Raw genomic sequence first — 24,806 nt, forward strand, 5'->3', positions numbered from 1 at the left:
GACAAACGCGTCAGGGACAACTTTAGCCATCTCAGAACCTCTCGAAGATCCCTCATTGAGTTCTTCGCAGAAACTGTCTCCCATTTTTGGTCCCCAGGAGAACTTCAGAGAACGAGGAAAGTTGGGCGGCTACTTAGTTCTCTTTTAAGAGTAAGGATCTGGAGTGTGGCAAAGACTCCAACTGTGGGCCTTTGTAACACTGATGGTCTCTAGGGACTCTGCGCAGAGTTCTGACCATCGCAGCCTGAGACCCAGAACCCGAGGGAAGGGTATCGCGCCTCTGCAGCCCATTCTGGGTCTTGACCCCTTTCTCTGGTTCCGGGTGCCTTCGTCCAGCTGGGGCGGAAAGTCCCCCAGGCTGAGGCAGGGCGGGGAATTAGGTGGGTAAGTCCCGGCCCCTTAATCCCTTTGCAGCAACTTCTAAGTACACAGCGGCGGCGGGTTGGATGCCTGCTCCGAGTAGGCGACAGACACCCTTGGCGGACCAAAGCGGGCCCCCTCCTAGGGCCTCTCGGCGGGAGTGGAAGACCCCAAGAGGGCTCTTCCATCCCCACCCGCCTTCTTCCTATAGGAGGTGAAAAGCAACCCTCCTCCCACAAGGTTTACTCCTGTCTTCCTCCTCAATCTCCAGCGCAGCGTTTTAAAGGCGTCCAGCGCATCCTGCAACTTTGGGGAAAGAGAGAGCCCAACTCCCGCTCTCCCAAGGCCCCTATCGCGTTAATCCGTTCCCTCTGGTCGCGTTCAAACTCGCCGGGGGTAGTATCCTCGCCCCAACCAGGAAGCGAGCGCCCCCGGCTGTTCACAGCAGCCCCTCGGCGCCTGTTTGCAGGGAGCTCGGTTTTCTGACTCGTCGCACATCCAGCTGCGGTTCCGACCAGTCCCCAGCCTCGCGAGGCACACGCGCGCGTGCACACACACGCAATCACACTCCCGCTCACACTCCCGCGTCCTCGCTCCCGGCACCCCACCCTCCGAGCCGCTCCTCCGCGGGGTGGGGGGGGTGACGTCAGGACTGCAGTCCCGAGGAGAGCGGCTGGAGAGGGTTGCGCGCTCCTCGCCTAGGAAGCTGGAGGCGCACTCGGGCAGGCGCCGCTCCCGCGCTCCTCCCTCTCCTCTGCACCCGCTGTCACGCTGCCCGCCCGCGGGGGAGCATCGCGAGCCTCCAGGTGAATTGAAAGTCGTTTCCAGGGGAGGACGGAGAGGGTGCTGCAGTCCTGGCATGCACTGAAAACTGCAACTCGGACAGAAACGACCCGGCGGAGGAGCGGGCGCGCGGCGCCGTGCGCAGCCTCCCCGGGCTGCTGGAGGCGGCGGCTGCACAGCTCGCAGCCGAGCGCGGCGGCCGGACGTCGGCCCCGGGACTCCGGCCCTGGGCGCGCTCGCCCGGGAGAGACCCCCACCCCACCCCCCCGCCCCCGGTCCTGCGCATTTCGCAGCTGCGCGGGTGTGGGGAATGCGAGCGCAGTGGCTCCAGGTCGCCGCCGAGCAGCTGCCTGTGGGAGAGAGAGGCGAGGCGAGGGGGCGGCAGCCTCGGCCCGAAGTAAGTGCAGCAGAAGTTTGCGTCGCTTTCCCCGCCGCTCCCCTTGAGCGAGTGGGAGGCACATCTCCTCCCCTCGTTCGCGGAGGATACGGAGGGCAGACTTACGACGAGGCAGTATCGCCCGGGAGAGAAAGTGAGCGTTACCAAAGGGGGTGAGGACCCCGGAAGGGCAGAGGCAGGGAGGGATCCCGATGGGGTGAGGGGTGCCCGAGGAAGAAACCCCAGCTGGGGTGAGCGACGCTGGAGGAACCCGACCCTGGAGATCTCCGAAAGGGAGGGCTCTTGCGGGGGGTGGGGGTGAAGGTGGAGGTAGTCACGCCTATTCTGGTGACCTTGGTGTGCCCCCCTGGAGTGGCGAGCCGGGGGCTTGTCAGAGGTTGCAAACAGTGCGACTAGGATATTGCGTGGCTTCTTACCCGGGGCTGCGGTGAGGCCATCGCGCTTCCGGACGCGGGACGACGAGGGCAAGAGGAGCGAGAAGCCGGCGCCAGGCGGCGACGCTGGAGGGTGGGGACGCCGGCGAGTCCGGACCCGGAGCTGGGAGCGCGAGGTTTGGGGTCCTCTGAGACGCGCTAGCCTCGACGGAGGAGACCCGGGTCGAGGAAGGAGGGGGGTGAAGCTTCAGGTCGCTGCCCTTGCTGCTGGGCGTCTCGGGAGCCTCGGTGGCGAGTGCTCGTAATTGGGCGGCTTCTCCGAGGGCCAGTGCGCTGGGAGCACCCGCCTCCGGCTGCTCCCCCTCTACGCCACCTCGAATCTCCAGAGTCTGCAGGGTCTTCCCCGCCGCCGCGAAGGCCGGGCGCCGCCGGGGTTGCCCGAGACCCTAGCTTTCTGCTCACTCGTTCTCCGGGCACGTTCAGCTCTTTCCGGCTCCCATCTCTAACCGGACTCCCGGAGGAGGTTCTATCCTTTAACTGACCAAACTTCTAATGGGGAAAAAAAAAGTTCATGGAAGCCGCGCGCCTCCCTCGGAGCAGAGCCCCGCAGGGGGCAGGCGGGGGCGCCGCGGGCCGGCTCGTCCACCTGGTCTCACCTGGGGAGGGCTCTAAGGGAATTTTGTGCAAAATGTGATGCGATCCTTCTGGGAAGGCGACGGAGACATCTTCTAAAGTAGCACTGTCTGTGCCTAGCAAACCAGGATCCTACCCAATTTCTGGGACCAAGGGTAGATCCATTTTGGAGGAAGAAGGAGATGGTTAATTAAATCCCATCTTTTAAAAAAGTCATTCACGATGCATCCTGATTACCCCATTTCATTTACTCAGATTCATTCATTCATTCATTCGTGCAAAGCACTTTATGAGACCCAGTGTGTGCCAGGCATTGTGTTAGATGCCAGGGCCATAGAAATGACCAGTACTCAGGGAGCTCACGGTTTGTAAGAGCATGATCCGGAAAGAAGATGGGAAAAATACATGTCCTACAGGAAAGGGCAGGTGCTACCTGGTATTCACCACAGTGACTCACTCCGGGCTCATTAAGTGTGGAGCCCAGCATCTGCTATATTTTATCCTCCCTGAAGGCAGGGACACTGTCCTTCATGTTTGATGCTCAGAGGCCAACACTGTGCCAAGCACATAGTAGGTCATCGATAAAGTCTGTTAAATGAATGGATGAAGGGATAAACTATTTATAGTGACAAGTGTCTTAAAGATAACCATGCTGTATAGTAGTCCCCCTTATGGGAAGGGAAGGGGACCCCCACTAGATGTCGGAAACTTTGGAGATAGTACTGAACCCTATATATATACTGTGTTTTTTCCTGCACATACATACTTATGATAAAGCTTGATTTGTAAATTACACAAGTAAGAGATTAACAATGACAAATAGAACACTTATATCAATATACTGCAATAATTATGTGAATGTGGTCTCTCTCAGAATATCTTACTGTACTGTACTCCCCCTTCTTGTGATGATGTGAGATGATAAAATACCTCCCCAATGAGATGAAGTCATTGTGATGAGGCATTAGGGTACCACTGACCTTTTGACCAAACCTCTGTGGGTAACTAAAGCCTTGGAAAGTAAACCTATATAAGGGTTGTGAGGCTAATGTATTGGGGAAACATCAAAGGAGAAAGAATGAGTTGAAAGGGAAAGAAATCAAGGGATCTGGAGAGGCCAGAGGGGGGAAAAAAAAGATAGGGCTTGTGAACATTTGGAAGTATATATTCTTTAACAAACAGCTTTTGTCTTCCATGATAACCCAGTGGAAATTTGCAGCACCCAACTCAGTGCTCTCTCTCTGAAATACATACGTCTTTGTGGATATCGATTAACTTTTTTAGAACAAGGCTCTATTAATTACTGTGTTATGGTAAAAATTAAGATCATGATGCCGTGTTCATGTGGATGCGTTGATAATATGGTGATTGGGATGTGTCTAGGGTAGTGGAACAGGTTGATGAAAGCATTCTTTAGAATTACCAAAATAATTTTTTCAAACATCTTATAATATTTTGCTATTTAATGTGCAAATTTCTACTTGTGTATTTTAACCATATTTGATTTAAACTTGATTAAAATAATTATACATAGATCTTAAGCAGTGTAGATTAAACACATACACAGACTCTCCTTGGCTTAAGAATTGAACTCATTACACAGGTAGAAGGTGGTAAATTCCCGGGTGAATGATAAGGGTTTTATCCCCATAAATTTAATTGTATTACTTTTACCAGAAACTAAAACTTCATATTTTTTAATTATGTGTACAACTGTATTACTTACTTTTTTAAAACCAATATTTGTCAATAGTAATAATAATTTGGTGGTTTGAGTCAAGAGTTTATATGTGGTAATCCTGGATTTAGTTATTGGAACCTCTTAGTGCTGTGTAAGTAGGGACCATTCTAGAATTTTTATAAACTTCATTTTCTCTACTTATGAAACAAGATTATTTTACTTAATTGATGTAATTAGGCATTTAAAATCAGAATATGTCAGTGTAAGGTGTGCTATTTTTAGACATTGTATTCTGTGGTTGATGTCATTAATTTAGTATACCAACACTGACAAATGATTTGTATTTAATAAATAGAAAATAACACATATTTTCCATTATTAGGTATTTTGAAGATGTTTTAAGACATTATCAGAGTCCTAGGAAGAGTATTGTGATTGTGGACAATGTACGATGATTAAAAATTGTATTTTAGAAGTAAATATAAATACATACTTAAAAAAGGTAGCTGAACTTTGGGATTCTTTAGCCAAACACTGAAATGTTTCTTCTGTGGTGGTTATGTGACTTGAATTATTATTAGAATTACAGTGTTAGATCTAATGACTCTTTGAATAAAACTTGCAGATTTGATAAGGAGCACATTCCAAAGGGCAGGACTTATTTTGGAAATGTAGTTAGGGTACAGAGATGCTGAGGTTACGGGAGTGTGAGGTCCTGGATTACTAAGCTTAGAAAGCACCTAGCCTTGTTTCTGCAGATGAGAAAATTGGGGCCTAGAAGGTGAAGGATTAAATTTCCCACCTGCTCACCTGCTCACCTCCTCCTCTCCTGGTCCTGCTGCTTTTCCAGGTCCTTCACAGGACAGGACAGTGAAGGACTTCGTCAGAGATCCATGACTTCCAGCCTCACACACAGGTCTAGACCCAGGCAAAACCATGGAGGGAGTCAAGTTTGGACTGGGTGCTTTCCACGTCTACTTTCCTACATTTCCCACTGTGCATCATAGGGTCGTGGTTTCAGAGCCAGAAGGGGTTTCAGAGATCATCAGTCTTTACGTAGCTTGTCTTGGAGATGAGAGCACTCTGGCTTGGAAAAGATTCTGTGACAGTCCCTAACAGCCCCTGTGCAGGACTTCAGGTCAAGTTCTGATTCTCTTTGGCTGCTGTGTTCTGTCTCCAGTGAACAGCACTGGCTGGTGTTTTATGGCTCCAGTAATATAACTGTGTGGGCTCTGGAGAGAGACAGCTTGCACTGAAGTTCTAGCCCCGTCCCTCCCCAGTTCTGCAACCACGGGCAATGACTTAAGTGCCCAGCACCTTTGTTTATTTGTTATCAAATTTTTGTTTTGGTTCGTCTATAGATACAGATGTTTCCATCGTTGTTTGTTTATTGCTTTGCTTTAGGTTTTAAGTTTCATAGGGAAAGGAAGGAAGTATTTTCTTGCTGCATGTCCAAGACAAAGCATATTGTCTGGCACACAATAAACGCTCGGTAAACGTTTGAATAAAGGAATGAATGAATGATGAATAAGTGAGTATATAATGATGCAGTGAAAGAGGGGGGGTGTCACTTAGGTAGAATTAGAATTCTGGATATGAGAGCCGTGTCCTTGTAAAGATTCTAGATGTAAAATGCTGTACTCATTGTGTATCACTTTCTGGGTAGATGGGACCCTGAAATGCCCTTTCTCTAAGCCCAGTTCTGGCCCTTACTCATCCTCTCAGCAAGTGGCAGCTCCATTTTCCTGGTGGCTTGGGCCAGAAGCTTCGGAGTCCCCCTTGACTCCTTCTTTCCCAGCTAGCATTTAATGCATCCACAAATCTCTCTGCCGTGCCTTCAGAGTATATTCCAAATCTGACCGGCTCTCACCACCTGCCTTGCTACCAGCCTCGATAAAGCTTCTACCATTTCTCATCTGGATTATTGCAGTGGCCTCCTTACTTCTTTCTCTGCTTCCATTCTTGCCCCACACCAGAGTGTAGGGTAAGCACACAGCCAGAACAAAATTACCAGCACCAAAGTCAGGTCACACTGTCCTCTGCTTACATTTTACATATCCCCACCTTACTCTTAGGTTTCATCGAGACCTTCCCATTTCTTTTAGTAAAGAAAATGATCTAGCCCCTTCTAGCCCTTCTGACTTCTCCTGCTTCCCCGCAATCACTGTGTTTCTGCATACTGATATCCAATGTACTTCCTGCCTTCCTCTTCCTGTGACATACCACATACCCTGTCTCCTAAGAAACTTCAGACTTGTTCTATCAATTATCTGAAATGCTCTCTCCTAAACTCCTGCTTGGTACTCTCACTTCCTTCAAATCCTTTTTTTTTTTTTTTTTTTTTTTGAGACAGAATGGGAGAGAACACAAGAGCAGCCCCGTGGGGTAGGAGACGGAGGAGAGAGACAGAGAGAGAATCTTTAAGCAGGCTCCATCTCAGCACAGAGCCCTTCCTAGAGCTTGACTTCAAAAGCCCCAAATCATGACCTGAGCTGAAACCAAGAATCAGTTGCTTAACTCACTGAGCCACCCAGGCGCTCCCCTTCAAATATTTCTTTAAATTCCTCTTCTCCATAGGGCTTCTCTTTGCTACCCAAATTTACGATTATACCCCTCTAACGTTCCATCCTTTCTTGCACTAATTTCCCTTTTAGCTCTTGTGACTATAAATACCATATCTCCTATTCAAGCTACGTTTTGTGTTTCTCTGTGCATCTGGCATGCAGTACATGCTTAATTAGTATAAGACATTATTCTTACGGTGTCATCTATGGTCTCTTGGCCTTTTAGTCTCTCCTTTGACCAAGATTGTGGTCAGAGGCAGAATTCTGCCAGGATCCTCAGCTGTTACATTTGGAAATGACCTTGAAGGAGTCCCAGGGGTTGTTTACATCTGCTGCTAGAAATAATTAGGAAATAAAATGCAGTTATCTCTCCAAGATATGGCCTAATCATTTCCACAAATACCTTCTGACCTGGGGCTTCTGGAAGGATGCTGGGGTAAGGTCCATCCTTGGGGTGACATATCACATTTTATCATGCTGTCCATGCAAGTCCTTCCTATATGGGGCAAGGGTCTTCTTTCCCTAAGGGATCACATTGTATTTCTTTTTTTTTTTTTTAATTTATTTCCAGAAAAACAGTATTCATTATTTTTTCACCACACCCAGTGCCCCATGCAATCCGTGCCCTCTATAATAATACCCACCACCTGGTACACCAACCTCCCACACCCCCGCCACTTCAAACCCCTCAGATTGTTTTTCAGAGTCCATAGTCTCTCATGATTCACCTCCCCTTCCAATTTACCCCAACTCCCTTCTGCTCTCTAACACCCCTTGTCCTCCATGATATTTGTTATGCTCCACAAATAAGTGAAACCATGTGATAATTGACTCTCTCTGCTTGGCTTATTTCACTCAGCATAATCTCTTCCAGTCCCATCCATGTTGCTACAAAAGTTGGATATTCATCCTTTCTGAAGGAGGCATCATACTCCATAGTGTATATGGACCACATCTTCCTTATCCATTTGTCCGTTGAAGGGCATCTTGTTTCTTTCTATAGTTTGGCGACCGTGGCCATTGCTGCTATAAACATTGGGGTACAGATGGCCCTTCTTTTCACGACATCTGTATCTTTGGGGTAAATACCCAGGAGTGCAATGGCAGGGTCATAGGGAAGTTCTATTTTTAATTTCTTGAGGAATTTCCACACTGTTCTCCAAAAACATAGGCAGTAATCTCTTCGATATCAGCCACAGCAACTTCTTTCAAGATATGTCTCCAAAGGCAAAGGAAACAAAAGCGAAAATAAACTTTTGGGACTTCATCAAAATCAAAAGCTTCTGCACAGCAAAGGAAACAGTCAAAACAAAGAGGCAACCCACGGAATGTGAGAAGATATTTGCAAATGACAGTACAGACAAAAGGTTGATATCCAGGATCTGTAATGAACTCCTCAAACTCAACAAACACGAAACAGGCAAACATATCAAAAAATGGGAAGAAGATATGAACAGACACTTCTCCACTCAAGACATACAAATGGCTATCAGACACATGAAAAAATGTTCATCATCATTAGCCCTCAGGTAGATTCAAATTAAAACCACATTGAGATATCACCTTACACCATTTAGAATGGCCAAAATTAACAAAACAGGAAACAACTTGTGTTGGAGAGGATGTGGAGAAAGGGGAATCCTCTTACACTGTTGGTGGGAATGCAAGTTGGTGCAGCCTCTTTGGAGAACAGTGTGGAGATTCCACATTGTATTTCTTAAATGGCAGTGTCATTGGGAGGCCAGAAAGAGTGGCATTCCAGGACTCAAAAGTGGAGATCAGGGCCGAATTGGAAAACAGAGCTGTTGCTGGAACATTCTGTCTTAATGGAGTCACCTACTGAAGTCAGGTTTAAGAACAGGAACGTGAGAGGAAACTGGGAGGAACTTTATACATCACCTAGTTGATCACGCAGGTCGGATTTTCACTCCTTTTCTTTTTCTTGTCTCTTGCTACTGGGTTTTCTTCTTGCTTGTCTTAACATGACCATTCTATTTTTTTTTTAAGATTTTATTTATTTATTTGTCAGACAGACAGACAGGGAGAGGGAGCACAGGCAGAAGGAACAGCAGGCAGAGGGAGAAGCAGGCTCCCTGCTGAGCAAGGAGTAGGATGTGGGGCTGGATCCTAGGACCCTGGGATCATGACCTGAGCCAAAGGCAGATGCTTAACTGACTGAGCCACCCAACCATCCCTTAACATGGCTATTCTCACTGGTTGTCCTGAGGAGGAGTTATGAAGCCATATCAATTAACCAATGAGACACTACATGAAAAAATAATAATTAAATAAAAGGATCCCTGTAAAGCTATCCCGAGGGCTGGGAACAGCCTGTGCTAAATAACACTCCTTAATTGCATAATAATAGGCTGTCCCTATTTAATGCATTGTTGGCTGAACTGATAGGATGTTTTTATGGGTTCTACCAGGATGTTATGAGCAGATATAGTGCTTGTGTGGAAAAGTTGGGCACACTATTACATTTCTGTAAAATTACCACACTAAACTCTACAGCTTATAATTCCTACTAGCTCAGAGCAGTCTTGAGCTCAGAGCAACTTATAAAGTTGACTTAACAGGCAGTCTTTTCAGTCCGAAGTGTTCATAATGGTTTTGCTTTAACAGAGAGAAATGTTACCTTGTGCCCATTTTTTGCTCTAGAAATAGAAAGAGAGCCTTGGATTTAGGGCTTATAGGTTACCAGTTCTGTTCTTAGCACTCTCTGTGACCTTGTCCAATTTATGTTAGTTTAGAGTGGCTTTTCTGGAGCCAGGAAAAGTTACCACAGCAGCAAAAATGGGGCCAACAACCTTGAACTATAGCCGTGAGAAATCCATTTTCTTTTAACTGTGAAAGATGCAGCCAAAGCAACTCTAAAGGAGAGATTGTGTGGTTTTGGGGGAGCAGGGTTGTGGGGGGCATGGAGGTGGGGTCGGTGGTGGTTCCAATTCAAGGATAGAAACCCAAACTGTCCTAACAATGAAGAATAGAGAGGAAGTGACTTTTAGCTTTTCAGACAACTGGTATACACAAAATTTTTTGCCTAGCTTACAAACACAGTTTGTTTGGAATGGCTTTCATAAGTAGGTTGTTTGGAAATGTTTTTCTCATAGGGACAGTGTTAGGTGTGGAATTTAGGTTCCCAGATGTCTTGGGAAAAGCCTATTTAATTCATTGCTGAGTGTTAAAAAATGATAGTATAGTTTGATTTTTTTATATGGGAAAATGAGTATTAATTTCTAATGAATAAAATCCTAATATCTCTCATGTTACAACGTGATAATCTAGGTTAGCAGTTTTGTATGTAGTCTCTCTCTTGGCTCCTTACATGCTTGTTCTACAGTACAGAATACAGTTGACCCTTGAACAATGTGGGGTTGGGGGTGCTGACCCCCCATGCAGTCAAAAATCTGCATATAACTTTTGACTCCCCCCAAATTTAAACTAATAGCCTGCTGTTGGATGAAAGCCTTACCTATAGCATAAAGTCAGTTAGCACATATTTTGTATGTTACTTGTATTATCAACTGTATTCTTACAGTATAGGAAGCTAGAGAAAAGAAAATGTTACTAAGGAAATCCTAAGGAAGAGAAAAAACATAGACTATACAGTACAAAGTTCGTGTATTAGGGGACCCACACAGCGCAAGCATACCTTGTCCAAGGGTCAACCGTGTGTCTTATTTATTTATTTATTAGCTTTTAAAAACAAGTTTATAAAATCATGTTAAATTAACAAAGTGTAAATTAAATGTAAAAAATGCATATCAACATGAAGTATGTAGACCTTGTTGAGAATTAAGATTTCATGCAAGGCAAGTATCAGGGTTGATGTTGGGAATCAGGATGTTCTCCTAGCCTCCCACCCTGAGGCCTCTGCTTTGACTCCACTCTGCACAGGATATGGGTACTTTGTTGAGAACTCGCTGAGAGTTTTGATGCCAGTTTTCTCAATCTCACCTGTGTCCTTTGCTCACCAGGTCCAGCACATTGGATGCTGGCATCTAGTACCTCTTTGTAGAAGACAGTACTACCACTTCCTCCTCCTCCCCTCTGTTCCGCAGTCTTCCCCTCCTTCCTTGTGGCTTCATTTTGACCAGCGTTCTGATCTTTCAAGTTCCTTTGTGCAAAGTGGGATCTGCCCTCCCTCTAGTGGTGATCAAGAAATCTTCCCTTCCAGTTGCCGCCCCCTCTGCCCCCAATGGAGATGTAATTGACAGAACATTGTAAGTTTCAGTTATACAGAGTATAACATTTTCATTATGTCACATAATTACCATTTCTTTTCTTGTGGTGAGAACATTTTAAAATGGACTTTCTTAGCAATGGGTTACCTGGGCTAAGGCCAGGAGCTTGTTTTTACCTGCTGCAGTCTTGGCTGTGGCTGGGTCCTTCAACTCACAGCCGCCTCCAGGGACCTGGGTCTGGATATCCTCCAGGCAGACAATCATGCAAAGAGTGGGTGTCTTGGCAGAGGAGGGGCAGGGGGTAGGGGGTAGGGGGTAGGGGATTAGAGACAGTCACAGTGAAACTCTAAGGTTTTTTTCAGGACCTCAAACATTGCCCTATGTACTTCCTGTCAATTTCATTTCTAGCTTTGTACTGTGGTGTCCTACCTACACATTCCCAGTGGACCAGAAAGCAGGTTCAAAGCATCTTTCTTACCCTCTCTTTTCTGAAAAGGAGAGAAGGGACAAGATTTTCAGAAAGTTTTCATTTAGCTGGGTCTCTGGAAGAGAGAAAATCGTGGCTATTTTTACGATAGTCGACTTCACCGTGCCATCAACTGGCTCACAAAATTCTTGAAAATTTAATAATTAGCTCTCATGAATCTGTACTAGCTGGCTTCCACAGTCTAGTCTTTTTATTGTGAACAGTCATGTTAAAAATAAGTTTTCCTCTTGTCTTCTCCCTGTCCTGACCACCCCCCACCTTGCAGCCTTGCCTTTTGTCACTCAGTGAAGTGTAGAAAAAAATTGGATAGATCCAAGAGTCATCACATTTGTTCTATAAAGGTCTAGATAGTAAATATTTTAGACATTGCAGTCCACATTCAGTTTTTGTCACATACTTTTTTTTTAATAAAAAAACCCAGCCATTTGAAAACATAAAATGTATTCAAAGCTATAGGGCAGTATGAAAACAAAAAATAGGCCAAAGGTTAGATTGGTCTGTGGGTCTTAGTTTGCTGACCCCTGGAATAGATGATCAGAGTAGACCTTTGGAAATTCTAATTTCAGGAATTTGAAATTGAGGATGCATAAATATCTAATTAAGAAAACATATAATATAGATTATGTGATACATCACATGAATTATATATATTTCATAGAAAAAGTCCAGACTGGGTGAAGTTACCCTGAGCTTCACCATAGGAGCCAAGCTTGCATCTCTGTTGGAAGAATGGGGTCCCTGGGAATTGGGGGTGGGAAAAGAGATGAGGACGTTCAGAGTGAGTAAGCTCAGTGGTAAATTGATAGTGAGCTCAGTGGTAAATAAGGAAAAGCATGGCCTCTGGGTATGTTTTTTTCCTACCCACTTTCTTACCCAAAAAAACCCAGTTTTTTTTTATTGAAATATAATTCATATAATACAAAATTCACCCATTTAAAGTACAACTTTAAAGTTCATCTTTTCTTGGAGAATTCATAGCATCATGCAGTGATCGCCACCGTCTCATTTTGGAACATTTCCATCTCCCCTAAAAGAAACTCATACCGTTGGCTATTCCCTTTCTGCTGCCTGCTCTGCCAGTCCCTGGAAACAAACCACTTACCTACTTTCTGTCTCTGGGTTTGCCTTTACTGGACACTTAATATAAATGGAATCATAAATATGTGGCCTTTTGCAACTGGCATCTTTCACTTAGTGTAATGTTTTTAGGGTCTGTCCATGTTGGATCAGTGCTTCATGTCTTTTTATTGCCAAATAATCATCCATTACATGGATAAACTACATTTTATTTATCCATTTATCAGTTGATGGATATTACGGTTGTTTCCAATTTTTGGCTATTACAAATTATGCCCTTAGGAAGAGTTGTATAACAAGTCTTTGTATAGATACACATTTCCAGTTCTCTTGGATGGATATCTAGGGATAGGGATGTTGGGTGGTATGATAATTTAGGTTTAGCATTTTGAGGAACTGCCAAACTGGTTTCCAAAAAGGCTGTATCATTGTACATTCTCACCAGTAGTATAGGAGGGTTCTGTTTTCGCCATGTTCTCCCCAATTTGGCTCTTGTTTTTGATTACAGCCATCTCAATGGGTGTGAGGTGTATCTCATTGTGGCTTTGATTTGCATTTCCTTAATGGCTAATGGTAATAGGTGAATGTCTGTTCACATACATTGTCCATTTTTAATGATTTATTTATTTATGCATTTGAGAGAGAGAGGGAGAGAGAGAGAGAGGAGGGTGGGCAGAGGGAGAGGGTGAAGAAGGAAACGGACTCCCTGCTGAGCATGGAGCCTTATGCAGGCTTGATCCCAAAACTGACCCGAGACCCAGACCTGGGACAAAATCAAGAGTCTGTTCTCAACCAACTATGCCATCCAGGTGCCCCACATGGTCCATTTTTAAATAGAATTGTCCTTTTATTCTTGGTTTGTAAGTTGTCTAGATATAAGTTCCTCATCAGATACACGATTTGCAATATTTTCTCCTTACAGGTGGGTGTCTTTTCACTTTAATGATGGTTTAGTTTACAGCACAGAAGTTTTGATACTTTAAGTACAATATATCTGTTTTTTTCTTTTGTCACTTGTGCAATAAATCCAAATTCAGTAACACTTATTCTTACGTTTTCTTCTAAGTCTTTTGTAATTCTAACTCTTAATTTAGGTCTAATACATTTTGAGTGAATATTTGTGTCTGGTTTGAGGAAGACATCCAATTTCATTCTTCTGCATGTGGATATCTAGTTGTCCCAGCATCGTTTGTTGAAGAGTTGAATTGCCTTGGCATTCTTGCTGAAATCAGTTGAATATAAATGGGAGGGTTTATTTCTGGATTCTCAATTTTATTCCATTTATGTATCAATATGTCTGCTTTTATGTCAGTGCCACATTGTCTTGAATACGATGGGTTTGTAGTAAATTCAAATTGGAAGTGTGAGTTCTCCAGCCTGCTTCTTATTTCTCAAGACTGTTTTGGCTATCTGAGTCCCTCGAATTTCCATAAAATTTAGGATCTGTTTGTCAAATTCTGTTAAAATAGCGGGTGGGGATTTTGATAGGAATTGTGTTAAATCTGTAGAGGGATCTGGGGAGTAATGCCATCTTAACGATAGTAATTCCTCTGACACATGAGCACATGATGGCTTTCCATTTATTTAGGTCTTTAATTTTTTCATCAATATTTTATAATTTAAGAGCATAAGTATCATACCTGTTTGTTAGATTACTCTTTTTTTTTTTAAGATTTTATTTATTTATTTGACAGAGAGAGATTACAAGTAGGCAGAGAAGCAGGCAGAGAGAGAGGAGGAAGCAGACTCCCCGCTGAGGAGAGAGCCCGATGCGGGACTCGATCCGAGGACCCTGGGATCATGACCTGAGCCGAAGGCAGCGGCTTAACCCACTGAGCCACCCAGGCGCCCCTGTTAGATTACTCTTAAATATTTCCCCCTCCTTTGCAATCTGAATGCTTGCTTTCTTCTTCACTCCCTCCCCCTTCCCATCGTCCTTCCCTCCCTCCCCTCCCTCCCCTCCCCTCCTTTTCGCCCTCGCTCCCCTCCCCCCTCCCTCCCTCCCTCCCTCCCTTCCTTCCTTTGCTCTTGCCCTGGATAGAAACTGCAGAACAATGTTAACTAGAGGGGTGCCATTGGATATCCTTGTCTCGGTTTTGATCAAGGGGGGGGAAGCATTCAGTCTTTTGCTGTTAAGTATAATGATACCTGGGGTTTTTGCAAGATGCCTTTTATCAGGTTGAAGAAGTTCCTTTTCCCTTCCTGGTTTGTGGAGTGTTTCCGTTATAAAATGGTATTGAGTTTTGGGAAATGCGCTTTCTGTGTTTATTGAGATGATTGTTTGATTTTTGTTCTGTGAAAGTGATATGCTACGTTAATCACATGTTAAACCAGTGTTGCATTCCTGGGATAATTCTACCTGGTCGTGTTGCACAGTCCTTCTATGTCACTACATTTAGTTTCTGGTATTTGTTAAGGATTTTTGTGTCTATATTCATAAGGGATATTGGTCTGTAATTCTCTTTCCTAGTGATACATCTTCATCTTGTTTGGGTATCAGCATATTAGTGGCCTCTCCTCTCCTGTCCTTCATTCTCAATACTGCTGTTCTAGCCACTTCAGGAACAGTACAAATGCAAGCTGGGAAGAAGAGAAGGGAGTCAGTGGTGTTCTGGACCCCAGGCAGCAGCATGGATATGGGGAAGAAAACCCCAGCAGGGTCTGCAGAGACCACAGGATTCTTGGTTGCCAAGTGGACGCCACGCTGGGGACTTGCTGTTGGGTATACGTTATATATAGGATGTGTTCTGTTCTGTTCTTTTTCTGCTAATATTCTGTTAATAGGTGTGATGGAGGTACATTTGTTATAAGTTTAAATAGAGGTGGTTCCTATCCTATGAGAACATAGAGGTTAAAGGAGTAGGCAGACACAATAAAAATAATCACAAATTAAATATAGCAGTACAGCTGCATTCAAGACAATGAAGGGAAGGGTTCTGGTGGCCTGACCGTGGGTAATCGGGGAGTTTGGTTGAGCGTTCTGGTGGTGGGAACAGTGTGCCTGAAGGCTCTGCTTGGGGAATGAGTGAGGGAGGCTAGTGTGGGTGGAGTGCACAGAGCAGGAGGAAGAACGGGCAGGAGGCGGATCGAAAGAGCCAGACCACCATGGCCTGCAAGTCCAGACCTGCATCATGAGCTCAGAGCACGTGGCATGTTTTCACTCTTTAAATTTCCTTGTCTGGATTCACCAATCATAGTTTTGTTTCTTGTTTTCCTGAAAGAAGGAAGTATCCCTCATTATTTCTGCTCTTTCCATTTATTTTAGGTTTTCACTTTTATGAGGTTCAGAGTGGAGACCAGGGGGACATGAAGTAGAATGAGGCATGGAAAGATGGTTTCAGGCTGGTCCTAGAGAGAAGGAAGGAAGGAAGAGAAGATGACAAGGTCACGTTCGTTTAAGGGCAGAAGAAGAAGGGTGGGAGCTGGACAGAAGAATGAGCATGCATCTGGCCCCCTCCCCTGACTTACAGGTGGATGAATAGGCCCAGAAACACCTCCAGGTGACTTCCCTGCTCACCTAGCCTGAGGCAGCAGAGTTGGGATGCCCTTTCCACCTGCCCACCTTCCCTTTGAGTACTCCTTCCTCTGGTGGACACTGTTTCTCAAACTGAGCTCTAAAGGAAAAGAAGCCATTGAAAGGGGCTTCAGGGAGAGGGGCTGATAGGCAAAGTCCTTGGGGCAGGAGAAAGTCCTTGGGGCAGGAGAAAGCTTGAATGCAGACCTGAAAGATGGCCACTGTGTTTGGAGCACAGGCAAGGAGGCATGCAGGGAAAAATGAGGTAGGGGCCTCTTCACAGAGTGTCTTGGAGGTTGGTAAGGAGTGTGGATCTTGTTTGAGCACAGCGTGAACAGCCCCCCCCATTTATTTATTTTTTTAGTTGACATATAATGTATTACTTATTTCAGGGGCACAGGTCTGTGAATCATCAGTCTTACACACTTCACAGCACTCACCATAGCACATACCCTCCCCAATGTCCATCACCCGGCCACCCCATCCCCACCCCTCCCTTCCCTCAAGCAATCCTCAGTTTGTTTCCTGAGATTAAGAGTCTCCTATGGTTTGTCCCCCTCTCTGGTTTCATCTTGTTTCATTTTTTCCTCTCTTCATCCATGATCCTCTGTCTGTTTCTCAAATTCCATGTATCAGGGAGATCATATGATAATGGTCTTTCTCTGATTAACTTATTTCGCTCAGCATGATACCATCCAGTTCCATCCACGTCATTGCAAATGGCAAAATTTCACTTGTTGATGGCTACATAGTATTCCATTGTATATATATATGCCACATCTTCTTTATCCATTCATCTGTTGATGGACATCTAGGTTCTTTCCATAGTTTGGCTATTGTGGACATTGCTGCTATAAACATTGGGGTGCACGTGCCCCCTCAGATCACTACATTTGAATCTTTGGGGTAAAAACCCATAATGTGATGGCTGGGTAGGCAGCGTGAACAGTTTTAAGGAGGGGAGTAACATGAAAAGATTGGCATATTAGGACAATGACTTGCTACTTTGTGGAGAAGAGGTTAAATGGGACCAGAACGGAGGTGACCCATCCAGATAGGACTGTGGAAGGTGACGTGGGCACACATGGACAGACTAGAGATTTGGTTTCGAGTTAGAATTGATAGGATTTGCAGATGGTACCTTTAAGGCATTGGGGAACTTCCCAGAGGATGTTGGATGTGCTTAGAGGAGAGAAAGGGGCAGTGGAGGTCCTCCTGAGGGAGCTAGCTTTTTCTGGAATTAGACGTATGGGAGGGCTCTCCCTGAAGCTGCCCCACCAGCAGTGGGGGAGGATCCCTAAAGAAAGAGAAACTCGGGTGTTTATCTGTTCTTCGAAGCCTGTCTCAAATTCTTACCTCTCTTTGAAAGGTCAAGTTAGTTATGTAACACTTCTATAGCATTTATTATGCCTGTCTAGCCCTTATCACTATGTCTGTATAGCTCTTCTTGTGCCTAAAGTGCTGTCATAATTTCTGACTCATACCCAGCACCTGGGTAGCTCAGACATGAGCCTGACTTCGGCTCAGGTCCTGATCTCTGGGTCGTGAGATGGAGCCCCATATCAGGCTCCTTGCTCAGCACAGAGTCAGCTTGTCCCTCTCCTGCTGCCCCTCCCCTGATGCTATCTATCTCAAGTAAATAAATAAGATCTTAAAAAAAAATACACAGCACTAAGAAGCACAGATTAGTCACCAAGAGGTGGCCTGGTTCCACAGACCCACGCACCGCCACTTGGCTGTGTTGCTTCTTGCTGGGAGCTCTGTGTAAAATGACTGACTGCTCCTCTCGCCCCCAGTGACCTCTGCTACAGCTCTTGGCAGAGCATGTGAAGAGCTCATCTTTTGAATGTTTTTCTGTGAACAAATCGAAAGCAGGGACTATGCTGTTTACTTTCACATCTTCAGGGTTGGGCATATAATAAACGCAGAGTGAGGGAATGAATGAATGGACAGACATGAGTGAATGAATGATGTTTGAGGGAATAAGAAATACAGTGGCAGGAGTGGAATAGGGCCTTTCCGTAACCTTCTGCAGCCTGCATTTTTCTAGGCCAGAGAATCCCTGAGCTGCATTACAATTCAGGCCAGCGTAATTTCTGGCTTTGCCATCCTATTGTTTTAGAATTTCCATTAATGCTTTGTTGTGTTCTAATCAAATAATGCTATTCTCGGTTAAACAGATGATGAGGCTCCTAGCAGGTATTATGTTCTTTAAACACAGTTGCTCTGTTGTCACCAAGGACATTTCTGCATCTGATATTGATTTAGATATTCAGTTACGAATGTCAGGAAGACAACTTTATTTATAGCTAATGAGGATTGTATTGGCTGAAGAAACTGACAGTGTGAACAGCGTGGGTTTGCTTGTTAATTCAGTGGGAATGAGCAGAGTTGCTTCGTTGATCAGCATTCTCCAGGCTTCTTGTTCTGTACCTATAGGAACTAGGAAAATACAGGGCGTTATGATTTTACTGTATTTTAGTGTCAAATAGTGAAAGTGTTTTTGGAGAATTCGTTATATTTTGCAGAGGGTCCGTGTTGTGTTGAACTTGCACTCAAGTTCAGATTTCTACAGGTGTGCCTTGATTTTGAAGAGACTGTTTCACTAAACCTGAATTGCAGAAGAGGTACATTAGAAACCAAGTCCGTTTGGGGTGCCTGGGTGGTTCGGTGGGTTAGAGTCTCTGCCTTCAGCTCAGGACGTGATCCCAGGGTCCTGGGATCAAGCCCCACATCCAGCTCTCTGCTCGGGGGGGGAGCCTGCTTCCTTCTCTCTCTCTCTCTCTCTGCCTGCCGCGCTGCCTACTTGTGATCTCTGTCTGTCAAATAAATAAATAAAATCTTTTTTTTTTTTTTTTAAAGAGGGGTTCCTCATTGGCTCAGATGGTAGAGCATGTGACTCTTGATCTCAGGGTTGTGAGTTTGATTCCCATGATGGTTGTAGGGATTGCTTAAAAATAAAATCTTTAAAAAAAATAAGAGAAAGAAACCAAGTCTGTTATAAGAAAATAGTTGGGTAGGTCATCACATATCTGCTGAGTGGGTATAATGATTTTTGGGGACTGGGACACCATCTCCTCTTCTCATTCTCCAGGATTCTGATCTGTAACGCAAACCCACCAGGCAAGATTGCTAGCCAGATGGAAAATATAAGTAGGGATTTTGTCTGTATCATCTTCAATGCAGAGCTTTGTGCAATCTGTATTACAGTATGTGCTTTGGCTTCATTCAAAGTAGGACTTTGTACTTCTATTCTTTATTAAGAATTGGGCCTTACAACTTCAAGTGTGCTTGCAGAGGGATGGAGAGACTAGATATTCATAGCAGACCCTGGTACCACCTGCTTGGATGTGGAAGAGGCTGGCAGGCTGCTTCCAGAGGAAGACGTGGCAGAATAGTGCCTTTCCCCTGGCCGCCCAGTGTCCACATCCTAATTCCCAAAAGCTGCGAATATTTTACCTTACATGGCAAAAGAGACTTTGTGGATACAAGTACGTTAAAGATCTTGAGAGGGGGATATTATCCTGGATTACCTGGGTGGCCCTCTTATAATCACAGGGGTCTTTTTAAGAGGGAGCAAAGGGTCACAGAGAAATATGTGATGACAGAAGCAGACACTGAAGTGATGGAGGGCCACAAGTTGGGTGATGTGGACCATCTACAGGAGATAGAAAAGGGAAGGAAGCAGATTCTTTCCTAGTGCCTTCAGAAGGAACACAGCCCAGCCAACACCCTGATTTAGCCCCATGAGACTTCTGACCTTCAGAACTCTAAGATAATGAAGTTCTCTTACTTTGTGGTCATATTTTTACAGCAGCAATAAAAAACAAATACAGAAGATTTGGCGGGGGCGGGGGGGCGCTGTCCAGATGTGCCTGTTGCATGGAAGAAGGAATATGGACAAGTCCTCTGGGTCCCTGTGAAAGAAAATGTACCCCTACCTGCTGGTAAAACATCATCCAAGGAATAGCAAGCTTCAGCAGATCAAACCAACCACTCTTCCCTCTTGGGAAAGAGTGAGTGAGAACACGCGGGAGTCAATTAAGACACCTTCACGGGAACAAGTTTAATTCTGGGACTTAGAGACGCACACAACCATTAGAAGATGGGAGAGCCAAGCCAAGGACAATCATTTTTAGGAAATATGGACATGGCAAATCCCTGGGTCAAATGTCACTTTGGTTGTCTGCTGATACCCATGAGCCCACCCGTGACTGCCATCCAAGAACAGTACCTTGCACTTTCCAAATTTCACATGAGCTCTAGGTAGGGACTTTGCTGCTAAGGGAGAAGTGTAGCTTCTAGACTTTACCCCCTTTGAAGCTCGAGGGCTGAAGCGTACAAGGAAGGAGTATAAACATCTCTCCCTCCAACCTCCAGTTCCTTTGTGCCCTTGACTTGTTGGGGCAGGGCTGTAGCCGCCATTATGGGCCCAGGGAACGAAGGGCTGCCAATTTCTTTGTTAACTGCAGAGCTGTGCAGTAACCCCGTCCTGAAGAGAGAGGAGGTGGATGTGAAATTGAATGCTAGTGGGTAAATTTTAAAATGATTGTGTTGTAATGTAACCGCAACTTAGCAGGTATCTATTTTGAACCTACATTATTTCAAGGGCATTTTTCTTTGAAGCTTTTAACAAATAATTCAAGCTGAATTAATATTCATTGCAAATGTGAAGCAGTTGAATTTTATTTTCATAGGGCCTTTGAACTTCTGTGTTTACTGTGAAAGATCAAATGTTATGCCATTATTTCTACTTTTTAACATTTGATGAAGTTGCACATGTAACTGTAATCTAATTATTAATCACTATAAATACCATTTAATTGAGTAATGCATGCCTTATTTCTTATTGCTGTCAATTGAGTATTTTCAGATGAGTTGAATATTACCTATTCAGTTGTTAATTGCCTCTTAAAAGTATAGAATTGCTCCTGGTATGCCAAAAGCAGCAAGGAGAGGGCGTGTTGGGGTGGAGTGGAGCAGACAGGCATTTGGTTCTATATGTAATCTCAGAGGATGAAGGTGGGGAACAAGCCAAAGGTAACAACAGGAGGTTAGTAGGAATCTCTATAAACTGGGCAGGGTGGGAAGCCAAGTCAAGCCAAGGTTTCCAGCTGTGATCTAAGGGTTTGGAAAAGAGCAGGGGGAGGGTAAGTCATGGAGTAATTGACACAGCAGACAAGAGGAGTGCAGAGAGCAAATTGTTAGGACCTTACGGAATAGTACTCTTTGAAACGATCATACTTTGGACTGCATTTACCTGCTCGGGTACCCGGTGGCCCTTGCAAGCCCATCAGGCATGAGTTCTGGTCTGTAAAACTGTTCTTTTGGCTTTTGCCCCTGGCTATCATTCTGAGACATGTCTCCGTTTCTAAGAACCATAAGGCCAATATCAAGAGCTGTTGATTTCCATTCACAGTCACTCATCATTTCAGTTTTATTTTATCATCAGAAATTTTGCTTCTGTACTTCTAGCAGATTCATTTGATTCCTACCCAAGCAGACTGTCATGGACCAGAAGGAAGATCCAAATACCATTCTTCTCTAAAAACGCATCCATAAGCAAACATTTTAAAGGCCCTTTGCCTGTTTACCAGCATCATAGGAATGATCATTTCGGTAATCATGACCATTCTGCAGATCATGTTTTCAGTTAATATGGAAGTTTTGCTCTTCTATGGTCTAATTATTAAGGTTCTGCCAAATTTTTCTCCGTCTAGGAGCTTGTGTTGATTTGCATGGTGATATTTTTGTCATTATCATCATTAGCTGTAGGAGTTTTTCTTACATAAGCCACCCATTAAAACTCTTCAGTGTCTCTAATAAAGTTTGGCTTTAATTCCCAGTAGAATATGTGATGTGATTTTGGGGTTGAAAATATTCTAAAAAAAAATAGTCAGTTTAGATTATTCCAGTCCTTTGCAAAATTAATGCTTCATGATCTCCTATGTCTGGTACTTCTAGGAAATTTCCTTTATATCCTTGGCTTCACACTTACTCTCAAATCTGTTTAGCTTAGAGTTCTCTCCCGAAGCCAGACCTGCGTATACACTGACAGAAGAAGTACCAATGGGAAATAATTCCCCTTTCTTCCATTCCTCCAGATTACTCCCCATTCTATATTTGCTTCCTCAGAGATAGATGCCAACGAGTTGTCCAAGTCTGATAACCTGCACTTCTCTTAGATTTCTTCCTTGACCTTGTCCATGTACAACTGGTAGTTGAGACCTCTCAGGTAAGGTGTGGGGTGGTTCTTCTATCCCCAGGGTAGTTTCTTCTCCTGTGCCTTCCCAGCATAAGTAAGCACTTCTAGTCTAACAGTTATTTGATTATATTGTAACTGTTATTTGCATGTCTGTCTCTCCCTTTTAATGGTAGAGGAGAGAGACGAGGCCTGTTCATTTTTATCCCTTTGGCAGTTAGCTCAATGTTTGTTCAGTCAATGAAGTGAGTGAAGAAGTAAATAAATTTGATGGAAGTACTATGACCAGAGTTTGTACATAGAATGTCCTAAATAATTTATTTATGATGAGCCTGTGATTCCTTATTTTACCTTACTTCCTCTTTACTATTGAATATTATGTGACCTAATGATAAAAATTGATTAATTTTGGAGTCTCTTCGATGTAGCTATCAGATTTTATGTTTATTTTATGCTTCACAATGTGAAGCCTCAAGTATATACCAGGGAGATTTAAAATGAGCATGAAGCAGATGATTATCATGTAACTTTGGGAATTTCAATGTCAAAATGTATATATTCATTTTCTCTCACCTGTAGACATTATCTTTCCAAAAAAAAAAAAAAAAAAAGGTGGAACTGATTCTAAAGGAAATAATCACATTACCTAAATTTCAACAGTTAAACTTGCCCATGAGAGAAAATCAAAGCCGACATGATTTTACATTTAACTTTTACAGCATTTTATTTAAAAGATAAATGGCATTACTAAGTTCACCAAAATGACCTTTGAAGGACATGATCTTTAAAAAAAAAGTTTTGTTTTAAAGGGAAACACTTTCCCCTAATTTGCAAGTTAATGGTTTTATTTTTGCTCTAACTGTGATAAAGAAGTAGAAATTGTGGCACGAGTGATACAAATGGTGTGTTTCTGTTTTAAAAGGAGTTATTGTTCTTTTCATTCCTTTTATGGGAGCATTTTGACTACTGCCATATATAAGAAATTTATGCTTATACTTCCACATTAGATGAGAATGTATCATTAAAATATATGAACTGTGCACCAAAATGAAGCAAAAGTATGCTCAGGGCATTTGGAAAGTTTCTCCTTATGAAATAAATGAGCAATACCTTTATTTAAATCCATCTAAAACAAAACTCTCATATATGATGTAGGGCTTAGTGTGATTATCAAATTCCCTTTGTGTTGGATTCTTATGCGTACATTTTGTCGTTGTTCTGAATAGGTAAACTCATCATCATTTTGTACTAGGCATCCCTTGTGTTAAATCAACTCAACATATAAAAATTTTGGGTAACAAATTACAAATTAAAACAAATTCAGTATACACAGTTAGGATTTCCTGCACTTACAGGGTAAACCCTGCTTTGTCTTTTCCCAAATAAAATGAAATTTGCTGGACCTTCCCAAGTATTGTATTTACAACTGACATCTCCCTCTGGTGACTCTCCCCCCTCCCCACCTCCTGTCTGGCCCGGCATTGGACACACATTGCAAAATTTGAAGCTACAAGTCTGTGGGGAAAGCTGATCTAGTTTACTAGGAGCAGCTTTTTATATCTCCATCTACTGTGTAAATTAAAAGGTATTCACATGTCCATAACAGCAAATGGACGTGACCTTTTTTTTTTTTTAAATCTTTGACATCATTTGTAGTTCTTTGAGGTACTTATTTTTCATGTATTCAACTTCTCATATGTAAGGTTTGTTTATACTTGTTGTCATTGTCCCTGAACCTGTCATGGTGTATATTAGTGTTTCACCCATTTTGGGAGGGTGCGGAGAGCAAATGAGCAGGAGCATGGTGGGGGAGGGGCAGAGGGAGAGGGAACGAAGGAAAGGTTCTCAAGCCGACTACCCTCCCCCCCTACCCTGACTTCCCCCTCCCAACCCCCAGCTAAGGGTAGAGCCTGAGGCAGGGCTGATCCCACGAACCCAAGATCAGGACCCAAGCCACCCAGGCACCCCACATGTTTTCCCCATCTGAAACATGCACACAGGCACAAACATACCTTAAACAAATAAACAGAAACCATGCACAAAAACAGCCATTTTCCTTCAATACTAAATTCTTTGTCTACTTTGCCCTTCTTTTTACAACTTGTCTTTACCTCTTCACCTTATCTTCACCTCCAGGTTTCTCTAAACTCAAAATTCTTCTTGGTATTAAGAAATACTGAGTTTCCCTCATGCCAGTGCACTTGTAAATGAAGTAAATTGGATTCTGCTTTCAGGTTTTTTTCAATTTGCTCTAAATTAAGCTCACAGGAGGACTTGTTAATATACGTGGCTAACAAGAGCCGATTTTTACCGAGCACTTAGTATGGTCCATGCAGAGTACTAAACTCTCTGCTTGGATTGTGTTAAGTCCTGCATCGCAGTCACATGATGAGGTATGAATTTTACCCGCTGACTACTGAGGGAAAGTGAAGCCCAGGAAGTTGTGCCCATGTTCTCAAGCTCAACAGTAAAGATCGCCCTAAGATTGCCCCAACCTTAAATGATTACAGAAAAGATACCATATAAGGTTAGAATCCTAATATTCCA

At 43.8% G+C, this 24,806-nt stretch overlaps 1 protein-coding gene across 1 annotated transcript in view; it reads right to left on the reverse strand.

The window, feature by feature from the left end:
• Window positions 1-21,418, reverse strand: part of LOC116593626 — a 90,769-nt gene extending 69,351 nt beyond the window's left edge. Inside the window, exons 1-5 of the mRNA XM_032347894.1 lie at window positions 21,318-21,418; window positions 20,370-20,549; window positions 11,458-11,467; window positions 11,127-11,258; window positions 1,957-2,360 (exon numbers count right to left, since the gene is read on the reverse strand). Of these exons, the coding sequence (XP_032203785.1) occupies window positions 1,957-2,360; window positions 11,127-11,258; window positions 11,458-11,467; window positions 20,370-20,549; window positions 21,318-21,418 (827 nt within the window). The remainder of the gene's footprint in view (window positions 1-1,956; window positions 2,361-11,126; window positions 11,259-11,457; window positions 11,468-20,369; window positions 20,550-21,317) is intronic.
• Window positions 21,419-24,806: the final 3,388 nt, after the last annotated feature.

Source organism: Mustela erminea, chromosome 6, assembly GCF_009829155.1.
Source record: "Mustela erminea isolate mMusErm1 chromosome 6, mMusErm1.Pri, whole genome shotgun sequence".
Classification (NCBI taxonomy): Eukaryota; Metazoa; Chordata; class Mammalia; order Carnivora; family Mustelidae; genus Mustela; species Mustela erminea.